This window comes from Nansenia antarctica (assembly GCF_963989245.1).
Source record: "Nansenia antarctica genome assembly, chromosome: 10".
Classification (NCBI taxonomy): Eukaryota; Metazoa; Chordata; class Actinopteri; order Argentiniformes; family Microstomatidae; genus Nansenia; species Nansenia antarctica.
In genome coordinates this window covers 1,130,674-1,143,173 of record NC_137680.1, presented here as the reverse complement: position 1 = coordinate 1,143,173, position 12,500 = coordinate 1,130,674, and the positions used below count along the sequence as shown (strand labels likewise).

Sequence of the window (12,500 nt, the reverse complement as noted above, 5' to 3'; positions counted from 1 at the left end):
CATTTGCTACACAAGCAAGATAGACAAAAGCGCCATGAGCATGAAGTCTCAGCAGGATCAATATTGTAATTCATCTAATTTACATCGTGGAACCCAGAGCCTTGTACAAATAACAGCAATAAGAAACTAATTCTGAAAAGGGAGAAATAATCATTGTGTAGTCATCTGAGGATGAGGAGGGCAGTTAGTTTTAGGCCTTGAAGTCAACCCACAGAGGGCGCTGTTCGCTTTGACCACTGGGCCTTCTGCAACACTTTATGGCGCTTTTCCACTACAGGGCTGACCCGGGTCGGCCCGGGCTGGCCCTGTTCTTTTGCCTTTCTCCACTGCCAACCGAGCCGGCCCTAACCGAGCCGAGCCGGGCCGTTTTAGCTACCCTTCTGGACTAGGAACTACTGGAACGAAAGGTACTTTTTTTGCCAGGCTGCGTGTGACGTGTGACGCTGCAGACCGTTGACTGGTCACAACATCGTCATCCCATGTTCCCGAGTTCACCGCTAACCGACATTTTTAAATACCACAACAGATTTCGCTGTTTCGCTGATTAGGCAGAGAGCCCTGTACCTTCACGTCTACGCTGGGCCTGGCAGGATGAGCTGAACTGAAAAGGCTCTGCTTTACTTCTACAATCTGTCAAATTAACACCATTTGTATACGATATAAAACAATATAAAACAATATTCTATTTCCCCATGCTTTTCTCCCCGCCCTCAACAATCCCCCAACACATTCCCTCAACGCTCAACGCTTTATTTCTGTCCACAGTACAAAAACAACAATTATGAGCGAGTATACACTAATTAAGTTCTAATTAGTGGACAACCTGTAATCTCACAGAAATAGGTTTTATTTTTTTTTACATTTCCCTTTAGGTTCTCCATGGACCACCTGGTGACACTGTCGTAGAACAGAGAACATTTAGGTCTCTAATGTGACAATTCTTCCAAGGTAGCGATCCTGGAATAACTGGTAATTACCGAGTACAAAGTAGGCCACTAATTCTGCTTTCTATGCAAAGAAACAACAAACATATTTTCAGTATAGTGGTACTCTAAAACCATGCTGTTACCAGCTTATTAGAGAGTAACTATGATGTCATTATTGCAGCGTTGTTACTCCAGGTTAAGGGTTGAGGAGATAGAGAGACTAGTGTCCTGTAGAGGGGAGTAGAGGGGGGTGGGGTACTTGTACAACCAGCTGCCTCACACCCTAGAAACAGGAGATAGACTCCCGCCCCGCCTCTGGGCTGTTGTGGCTCGTGTGTTCCAGCGCACAAGGCTACTTACTCACTCCTACTCCAGAATAATAAGGCTTATGTTACATTTATGGATCGGTCTCTAGCCATACAACAAAAGCCTCCTTATCTATTGGATTTCTAAATAGTGCTTGTAGGTCCCCTGTGAAATATATAATAGGTAGCATGCCCGAGCCTCCGAAACAACAGCATGTTGCTACAACCGACAACCACGTTTGGGTCTCACAACAACATGACATCGTGTGTTGATATCACGACAGTGCAACACAGTGAGGGAAGGGCACCTTGTATTGTCTCTCCTTGGCAGGCTTGGTGTTGACCTCTCTCCAGATGGCCAGCTCCTCCTTGTCCTTCTGGTCCAGGTAGTACCCTCGCACAGGGTCTCCTCCGTTGTCGGCAGGGGCTCTCCAGCTGAGGACCATCTCAGAGGCGGTGCAGAGCAGCAGAGTGATGGCGGAGGGAGGGGACGGGGGCTCTGCGGGGAGACACGTGCAACACTGAGTGTGACGGGGTCTCAGAATAGTGGTATCTTTATACATCTACCCCCAGTGGCGGACTCAGGCTGTTTGAAGGGCAGTGGGGGGCGAAAAGAAAAAAAGGGCACCTACTGCACAACATGGGACCCCATCAGTGCACATGGTCAAGTTTAGACCATTGGAAGGGCAGCCAATAGGGCACGTCCTCTCATTTTGCCACTCAAAAGGGCACTTTAGTGTGACGTTTTTCAACTGTGGGGGCACATGGTCAAGTTTAGACCATTGGAGGGGCACCAATAGGGCACATCCTCTCATTTTCGCCATTCAAAAGGGCATTTTTGACATTCAAAAGGGCACTTAAGAGAGACGTTTTTTAACCGTGTGGGCACCAGGAGGGGCGGTCGCCCCCCCCCCCCCTGAGTCCGCCAGTGTCTACCCCCTCTCCCTGCCCAGGGGCAAACACATCAATAGTATCTACCCTGAAATGTCTCTTATAACTCATCTTTGCCTTGTTTGTATATCTACTGCCACTTTATTCCTCTTATCACTGCAATGTTGAGGAACTGAAAGCCTAAGAATTGTACTCTCTTATACTTATATGGTATAATGGGATGTAACAATAAACATGAAACTTGAAACTCGAATTACATACGGTCATCTAACAAATACCACCCCCTGTTCACTGGTAATGTGACTATATTCTATCCTCTACTCTTCTCTACGCTTCTTTTCTCTTCTTTTCTCTTCTTTTCTCTTCTAGTCCCTGACTTCAATTTGTCACTTCAGTTCACTTAAGGCCACAAAGGATTCCAGACAGAAAGAATTGGATTTCAGCCACATCCTGAGCTGGTCCTGGACAAGATGTGAGAATAGCCTCTGTGTGAGTGGCATTTTAAAATGAGTTGTCATTACCAGTGTCATTACCAGTAGCTGTCTAGCAGATTCCACATGATCAAAAATGCTGTCAGGACAAGAGGGCAGGACAGCTAGTGAAAAGGGTCAGTCGCTTATTCACCGGCTACCTCTCTCATTGCAAGGCTCCATCTCACTGTGTTTCAGTGAATAAACCAACCATGAGAATTAAGAATTGAGAATAATTATTATAATTCATTAGGTCTCATGCTGTCTATCACCTTATGTTGCAATAAGACCAGGAATACAGTAGCTTATAAATACAAGTCATTGGTAGGAATGAGAACTGACAGACAATAGCAATTAACCATAATTCATTTAGACCATCTCCCATACTGTGTAAGATGATACACACTCATTATGAACCCAACCAAAGTTTGCCCATGACACCCATGTCCATGCCCATGTCATTGTGAACAAGAGATACAGTGAGTCTTGCGTTCAAACCCTTGTTTTACCTGCATCCCTGTCACATCTGTACCTGTCTAATGGAACAAAAGCAGTTGCATTTCCACCATTTTGTGTCAGGCCTGAGAGTTGCACTGGTACTCACTGACGGCTGATTTGACCAGGACAGGGAGAGACTCGTCAGAGTAGCGGCTGTTCCCTGCTTTCCCCACGGCCTTCACTCTGAACACGTACTCCTTCTGGGTCTTCAGACCGTGGACCGTGAACCTGGGGAACCAGGAGAAGCATGTTTGCACTGCAATGAGAACATCATCTGCTTACATTCAGTTGTCAGTGGCAAGAGAAACAATGTATATGTTACGGTACATGTGGGAAAACTAGGGTTAGGGTTAGGTGCTACGTCGACTTGGTACATGCTGGCATGTCTAACCTTAACCATAACCCTAACCCTACCCCTAACCCTAGTTTTCCCACATGTACCGTAACATATATACCGTACATTACCTGACTATGCATCTAACACAGAGAAGTCAACCTCTTATAGTCTTGTATGACATGTATCACTTATTTCATGTGAAGCGCATTGTATTCCATTCATGTATGAAATGTGCTATTCAAATAGAGTTTGATTTGATTGGACATGGTCGGGTTAGAACCGAACCTGGTGTTGGCAGCTGGTTTGTTGTTGACCGTCCTCCATTCTGCTTTCCCAGCCTCGCTGTAGTACAGGTAGTATCCCAGAATGCCCTCTGTCTCTTTGGGCTCGTTCCATTGCAGCAGGACAGAGGAGTCTGTGTCCCTGATCCCCAAGACTGAGCGGGCCGGAGCCGGTACCACTGCCGGGTCAGAACAACACAGAGAGACACAGGGTGAAAGCAGTCAATTCAATTCAATTCAATTCAATTCAATTCAATTCAATTCCATTCTATTCCATTCCATTCCATTCAATTCTATTCCATTCCATTCCATTCCTTTCCATTCCATTCAATTCAATTCAATTCAATTCCATTCTATTCCATTCCATTCCATTCCATTCCATTCCATTCCATTCCATTCCATTCAATTCAATTCTATTCTTCCCAAATTAACAAGACTTCTTGAGAGGGCTTTCTGTTACTGGGCCTTCTCTCCCTCATGCTACCTTGGGGTTCTTTCAAGCACATGGGCAGGCTCGGTTCGGAGGGCTCGCTGACGCCGTACTTGTTGACGGAGCGCACCCGGAAGCAGTAGGCCTGGCCCTTCCTCAGGTCGAACACGGGGAACCTGGGGGAGCCCACGGTCACCTCCATACTGGCCAGCTGCCAGCTGTTCTGGTCTGCGACGGACTGACAGACAGACAGGCAGACAGACAGGCAGGCAGACAGGCAGACAGGCAGACAGGCAGACAGACAGACAGGCAGACAGACAGGCAGACAGACGGGCAGACAGACAGACAGGCAGACAGACAGACAGACAGGCAGGCAGACAGACAGACAGACAGACAGACAGGCAGACAGACAGACAGGCAGACAGGCAGACAGGCAGACAGACAGACAGACAGACAGACAGGCAGACAGACAGACAATATCTGTGATTCAATCATCTAAAAACACAATACTCCATCAATCACACTACCGTGCAGCACATTGTCACATGCTGACATTTGGTTTCCCTTTTCCTCCTGCTCTATACAATGATTGCTCCGTCGCTTTTACTTTTAATAACGTTTAATTTAGATTACATGTGAATAAAACAAAAGGTGTCTCGGGGGAGATAATAAAGATCTAGCCCACAGGAGAGGAGAGGAGGTTCCCTGTGTTCCAGGGCAGAGCAGAAGCCGGAGAAGCTCGGTAATTTCAGATGGTTTTGATGGATTGGACAGTTTTATTACTACAGCTACTTATAAAAGTCCAATAAAAGTCTATTTCCTGTGGCAGTTTGCAGCTTTTCTTCCCATTATTGGAACGGGAAAGCTGTTGGGTGTCTGTCTGTGCGTCCTGGTTGATATTGAGGAACTGCCACTTTGGTGCAGATGTGAGATCATCACTACCAGCACTTTGCTTTTCCTGAGCCCCTTTTTCATAAAAAAACAACTTCGAAAAACACTTGGAAACAACCTTGGAAATGTTAAATGAAAACAATTTCCGTTCCAATTTCCATCCTACAATCTGGTGGCCGCGTTAGAACACACCCACACACACCCACAGCATCGCTTTAAACTTCTGCCCTCGACTGTGAAGTGTACAGCTAAACCAGAAAGCTGTGGCAATTTCCGACCATAAACCTAGAAAAAAAAAAACCTAGAGCTGGAATTTTTAATCACTCTAGACGCTCGAAAGAGCTTTGAAGTCTATGAGCGAGCAAATTAACTCGCAACGCCAAAATGCGAAACCGCGAATGGAAAAACTTCAAGGTCTCTTCTGCCTTTAATGAGTCCAACCGTTCGCACCTAAACTGACACCAGCGATAAAAGTGTTTCTTCTTCTCCTCTGTGTCTTTAATTAGCCGATGGTCAGACTAGCTCTCTGTTAGTCTGGCCCACAGTCTGGTACTGGTCTGTTAGTCTGGCCCACAGTCTAGTACTGGTCTGCAGAAAGACCAAACGTAAGGAACACTAAATAACCATTTGGGAGCTGACACTATAAACACTGAGATGGTACGCTTCATTGGGCCTGTGTGTTAATGAGTGTGTTGGGTGAATCCGGGATGTGTGTGTGTGTGTGTGTGTGTGTGTGTGTGTGTAGACTCACCCTCTCCACGTAGAAGGTGAGGGGCTCCCTTCCTCTGGGTTCAGGCTCCGTCCAGCTCAGCACGGCGTAGGAGTCACTCAGCTCACAGGCATGGACACCAGTGGGGGGGAAGGGCACGCGGATCTGACCTAGGAGAGGGGAACATGTGTGTGTGTGTGTGTGTGTGTGTGTGTTTCAAAACTAATTAAATGATATTTGCATCGCACATTTGGGACAAAGGGCAGCAACACAGCTACTCCTTCAAGCAGTAAACAGAGACGTTGGGAGACGTTAGCATATGAAACATGGGGCCGTAGATGCTGTGGCATAACATCAAACAACGTCTGATTGACGTTTGATCTCGTGGGTTTCCTTTGCTTAATTATGGCTTTGTGTCTTCTTTTACCCAGGGAGAGTGCAATGCACGCACACACGCACACACACACACACACACAGACACACACACAGGCACAGACACAGAGACAGAGACAGACACAGACACAGAGACAGAGACGGAGACGGAGACAGAGACAGAGACAGAGACACACACACACACAGTGTACTTGATTAGTTGTGGCCGGGAGAGGAGTTAAAACAGCCTACGAGACGGAGATAGCACTACGTTATTTCTTCTCTTAATGGGGATATCGTTCCCTGGAGTGTCCATGGTATTTGCCTGCGCCTGCATTTGTGTGTGCGATGATGAAACAGCCCTCTCGCTGTGAGCTGCAGGGACAGGTTATCAAGGTTCCTCCACGGCAGAGAAGCACTCAAACTACCCTGGCCAATTATGTGCCTCTCCTATAGGACACCATGGAGAATATCCCCCCTCTGGGACAGATGCATCTGATCCCCAGTACAATTACTGTCCTGTGTCTGTTGAGCCATCTGAAGACGCTCCATTGTGGCGTATGTAAGCCCAGCTGAGCCAGGGAGAGAAACGCTGCTTCAGCAGAGGAGAAGCAGTGGTCTTTAGGCTCAGGTAATCATATCATAGCGTTGGGTAAGCAATACAAAAACACATCAACGTCTATCACTGATTGGAGATATTTTGCTATTGATATAAGATGGCGGCACAGTCCTCCTCACCTTCCAGCTGGTCCTTGGTGATAATGATCTCGTTCCATTTGTCCACCTTGACCACTGAGGGGAAGAGAGGGAGGGAGGGAGGGAGGCAGGGAGGGTAAGTAGAAGGAGAGAGAGAGAGGAAGATGAAGGGAAAGATACATTAGTAATGATGTTTTATGATGTGTATCATGTGTAAAATTGGAAGGAGCCGCCCATAAATGGTGAGCTTGGCAGAGCTTAGTGGAGAGAGAGAGAGAGGTAGGGTAGGGGTGTGTGTGTGGTCAGAGGCAAGCCAACCTTCTGCCCGTCCATCATCTGTGCCTAATGATCCACAGAATCTGACCAGAACCCCATCTGTTCTTTCTCCTCTCGCTCTCTCTCTCTCCCTCTCTCTCTCTCTCTCTCTCTCTCTCTCGCTCTCTCTCTATCTCTCTCTCTCTCTCTCTCTCTCTCTCTGCAACCATGCATGCATACACTCCAGTCTTGCTCTCTCTCTCACACGCGCGCGCACACACACACACATACATACACACACACACACACACACACACATACACATACACATACACACACACACACACACACACACACACACACACACACACAGTCTCTATTCTGGAATTACTATAGCAACTATAATGTAGCAACTGCACCATTGTATCTACAACCTGTGATAGAGAAGCTGAACACAGAGATTGAAAAACTAAGGATAGTTGTCTTGGCTGACGCCCCCTCAGGCAACATTCAATGAGAGCACATCTGTCCTGCTGGATCATGAATATAAAATGTTTGACTGATTCCTGTATCTTCTACAGTGTGTCATGATTATAAAAAAAGAAACACCTCACACCTTCCTTGTTGAAATCTCCATCTAAACATACAGAGACATGAACTCAGTGCTTTCCAGCACACAACTCTGTTTTTATAATCGTTTGTAAATGCATGTACTGTACATAAGTGTGTACACAGTACCCGTGGTTCTGGTGGGTTCTAAGGGATCGCAGGTGATGACCGGCTCGGTGGGCCTGGAAGGACGTCCCACGCCGGCCTGATTGACGGCACACACTCTGAACTGGTAGATGGTGCTGTCTGTCAGGCCCATGACCGGGAGGTAACACGCCTTCTGGACCCTGGCGTTACAACGCACCCACTCCATCACTCCTATATCACACCTGGAGAGAGAGAGAGAGAGAGAGAGAGAGAGAGAGAGAGAGAGAAGAGAGAGAGAGGGAGAGAGAAGAGAGAGAGAGAGAGAGAGGGAGAGAGAAAGAGGGAGAGAGAAGAGAGAGAGGGAGAAGAGAGAGAGAGAGAGAGAGAGAAGAGAGAGAGAGGGGGAGAGAGAGAGGGAGAGAGAGAGAGAGAGAGAAGAGAGAGAGAGAGAAGAGAGAGAGAGAGGGAGAGAGAGAGGGAGAGAGAGAGAGAGAGAGAGAGAGAGGGTGGAAAAGAGAGGCGACCAGAATCACAATTGCATAATTGTTTACCTAATTTGCACAACATTATGAAATAGAGCATAAAGAAACATATATATTTGGATGCCTGCATGCACCAAGGAGGAGGACACTTAGAAAATACAATACTGATGATGAAGCAACAACAACATCAACAAGTAAAGTAAACAAGAAAACAAACACCAGGGAGAATTCAAACTGTGTATAAGTGTTGCTAAGCGACTGGAGGATTTAGAGTCTCTCTGTCTCTCTCTGTCTCTCTCTCTCTCTCTCTCTCTCTCTCTTTCTCTCTCTCTCATATCTCATGTCTTTAATATGCTAGATGTGCCCTCTGCACGATTGATAGAAGATAACCTAGATTAAAGTGCTCCCCCTAAACACACAAACCACCCACCCACCCACACACACACACACGCACACAGACACACACACACACACACACACACACACACACACACACATACACACACACACACACACGCACGCACACACATACACACACAAACACACAAACACACACACACACACACGCGCACACACACACACACACACACACACACACACAAACACACAAACACACAAACCACCCACCCACCCACATACACACACACACACACACAGAGTGTAGTTAATACACTGTTACCATGGAAAGGGCTTCGATTCTGGAGTTAACAGATGACTGCCTCATGCTGATAATTGCCGTGGGTATCATCTATCGCCTTTGGACTTTTCAACAAAAAAACCTAATTCAGCTAGGCTAGGGGAATGGGCTTTTTTTTTATCTACGCAATCAAATTCCCCCAGATACAGCAGAGTAAGATGTGTCCCAACAGTTTGGTTTTGTTTACAGTCTTGTCTTGTTTAAATATATAGCACGCAACATTCACTAGGATCTAAGATAACCGGTATCACCCAGATTGAGTGTACGACTGGACCCGTGCTCTATTGACAGGCCCTTCATCCACATCCCCTCACATATATAACATACAAACTCCTTAACTTTAACAGTCCACAACCTTGTACCATTTCCCAGAGGAGCATCCATCTCTCCCACCCAGGACCCCTTGATCTTATATTTCCCCACTGGTTCTCAACCCTCTCCTCGGGACCCCCAGTCCTTCCACATATTTGATCTGTTCCACCACCAGGCACACCTGATTCAACTAATCAAGTCCAAATGTGTACTTGATTAGTTGAATCTGGTGTGCGGGTGGTGGAACAGATTATGTATCATAATTGATTTGTACTTGATTAGTTCAGGTGTGCAGGTGGTGGAACAGATCAAATCTGTGGAAGGACTGGGGGGGTCCTGAGGAGAGGATTGAGACACTGGTGTAGCCCCTCATATGTAGTGCCCTTTGTTATGCCACTTCTTCTGTGTCTAGTATGTGCCTCTAAAGGCACGTCCAGCCGTACCTCTCCACGTAGTACCCCTGCACAGCGCTGGCTCCGTCAGCACTGGGGGGCTCCCAGGTGAGGAAGACGTAGTCCTTGTTCACGTCAGACACCTTCAGTGCCAGGGGAGAGCCGGGACCACCGGACACAGCAGCAAGCCCATCTGACAGGAGAGGAGGAGGAGGTAGGGTGAGGTCGGGAGGGGAGAGAGAGATGGTGGGAGGGGTGCGGGGGGAGAGGGAGGGATGGAGGGACAGAGGAGGGGCAGGGATAGACACAGTGTAGAGAAAGAGAGAGAGAGAGAATGAGAGAGAGTTTGAGACAGGATTAAAAGCAATCTAGTTAATGTAATCCACCACAGTTCATTTAAACCCACACACAGACAAACGTCTGTCTGGAGCAGCATGAAAGCAAGGCCAGGGGAGGGGAGGGGGGGGGGGGCAGGGGAGGGTGATGTATTGTCTGCAGCGGAGATTAACAGGTCACCTAATCTACATGAGTCACAGTCTCACAGCCAGAGCTAGAGCCGACGGAAACTGAGAAAGAGAGAGAGAGAGAGAGAGAGACAGAGAGAGAGAGATACAAAGCAAAGAGTGAGAAAGAAGGAATTATGTTAAGAGGACAGAAGAGATAAGATGTTTTAAACCCCCAAAACTTTCCCCTGGAGACCGTCGCAGTGGCAGTTGCACCGACAAAAGACCGAAAGACCAAATGTCAAACACACCTCTCCAACTCGCTTATCTCAAAAGCCTCTTCCTATATTCACGGGGGCGAGTGTGAAGAATGGAGGCTGATGAGTTATGAAGACTTCAATACCCCCTGTATCAGTGTCAATATTTGCAGCGACCTACCAGTCAACATTACAGAGGCGCCAAAGAGGCAAAGAGCTTACAGAGCGAGACACAGAGGACACACGCCATCTGCATTAATTTGCCCGTCGCAACATGGCGGTGGGTGATGATGAGGTCTCTGCTTGTGACTCTCTTTATCTCTCTCTGTGATAAGCTGCGACTTGCCAACGTCGAACGTGTAAGCTAAACACAATGCGTTGTGTCGAGCCTATAACTCCCGTTTCTGATGCGAACGCTCGGCTTGAGAAAACAAACTAAAAGAGCTAGCTACGGGTTCGCTAATGACTTCCTCTGGCAAGGGTATGAACCGCCATCTCTTAATAAGACAGATAAGTTAATGACATGCTGTTAGAGGCGTAAGGATCTTACTCCGGCTGGATGTTTGCAACGGTGGGGGGGCGGCTCATGAAAGATTCAGCAGACGTGTCTGTGAATTCTGTTCTGGAAGCTCTTTGAGTGAGTAAGCGTTAGCGTATTCGTATTGAAGCACACCGTTGCTATCGGTCCCCCGCAGACACTTGGGGGACACAGAAGTCATCTCAAGGTCTTTGAGAAAAGTTTGTTAGCAAGCTATCTGTGGTCTGTGGTCTCATTAAGATAGCTAAAAAAAATAACCTGATAGTATTGTATTTCATTTGAAAAGCTCAGCAGTTTTTGCAGTTCATAAATAAAATATGCTCCTGGGAAATAGAAGGGCCCAATTGCAGCCAAACGATCTGACTTGCCGATTAGCAGAGTTATTACATCTGGTTAGTTAATCTAGGGAGACGGGAGATTGCAGGGGAAAACAACGGGTGATGACCATGAGCTGCATGTGAAATGTAACACTCAAACAAAACATCTCCCAAATCCAGCTGAGGAACAACAAGCCTGGTAGATATTCAAGTGTAAGTTCGCTTTTCATAGCAGGAAACGGCGGGAAAACTGAGGCTGAGGCTCTCTGTCCCCGCCCATCTGAATTATCAACCAATTAGAAATCACAAAGAGGTCACAGTTGAATGAAGTCACAGAGGGATGTGAAGCATAGGCCTATACAGACTTACAGACTTTGAGGAAGTTCATACTTTCTATTTCCAATAGAAAAATAATCCACGCTATAATTGTTTCTCACTTGTGAAATCATTCTAAATAAGATGAATGAATGAATAAAAGCCTGACATTGACCTGTCGTTGGTCAACCTCAAACAGAAGGGGGTTGATGGGGTGCCGGTAGCCTAGCGGCTAGAGAGGCCGGCTAGCAATCAGAAGGTCGCTGGTTCCCTTGAACAAGGCACTTAACCCCTAGTTCTCTCTCTAATTCTGCCGTCACAAATGTTATAAACAAAAGGTTTCCTGTTGAAAGGGAAGTACAGTAACAACCTCACTCATACAATTAAAATACTCTTTACTGGTGAGTTAAGACTTCAACTGGTTAGTTAAGACTTCAACTGGTTAGTTAAGGCCCCACCTTTGACATAGACATAGGCGCTATGGTCCTTGAAGCCGTCCCGGGTTCGCAGACGCACAGAGTAGACGCCCTCGTGCTCCTTGTGCACGGGCCTCAGGGTGACGGAGGCTGAGTGACGGTCGGTCTGAAGCTCCACCCTGCTGGTCTGGTGCAGCTGCACACCTGTTGAGTGGAGGTACTGAGGTCCATTACAAGAGACTTGTATTCATACATACATACATGTGTGGACTCACCTCTCTACATTCTGAGTAAGAAAGATTATCTGGTTAAGCTTGGACTACTGATAAGTGGATAACTGTCTTTTTTGTTTATGTCCCTAAAAACTTCTATTGCCCCCCCTTGTACTGTTTCTCTGTTTCTCCAGTGTAAAAAAAAGAAAAAAAAGAAAAGGTTTTTCCTTCCATCAATGGCCCCGGGCCTGAGCTGGATTACTCTTCCTGCTACGAATGGTGGACTGATGATTCACTTGCTTAGTATTCAAATGTATTGATTGTAAGTCGCTTTGGAATAAGGCGTCTGCTAAATGCCAAAC

At 46.8% G+C, this 12,500-nt stretch overlaps 1 protein-coding gene across 1 annotated transcript in view; it reads right to left on the bottom strand.

Annotated features, from left to right (window-relative positions):
- The window catches only part of myom3 (myomesin 3), a gene marked incomplete at its 5' end in the record, with an annotated part of 47,651 nt that overhangs the window by 13,637 nt on the left and 21,514 nt on the right, over positions 1-12,500 (bottom strand). Inside the window, 9 exons of the mRNA XM_080540776.1 lie at positions 1,540-1,730; positions 3,197-3,318; positions 3,713-3,887; positions 4,193-4,376; positions 5,781-5,908; positions 6,849-6,902; positions 7,800-7,999; positions 9,692-9,833; positions 11,969-12,130. Coding sequence (XP_080396902.1) covers positions 1,540-1,730; positions 3,197-3,318; positions 3,713-3,887; positions 4,193-4,376; positions 5,781-5,908; positions 6,849-6,902; positions 7,800-7,999; positions 9,692-9,833; positions 11,969-12,130 — 1,358 coding nt within the window. The remainder of the gene's footprint in view (positions 1-1,539; positions 1,731-3,196; positions 3,319-3,712; positions 3,888-4,192; positions 4,377-5,780; positions 5,909-6,848; positions 6,903-7,799; positions 8,000-9,691; positions 9,834-11,968; positions 12,131-12,500) is intronic.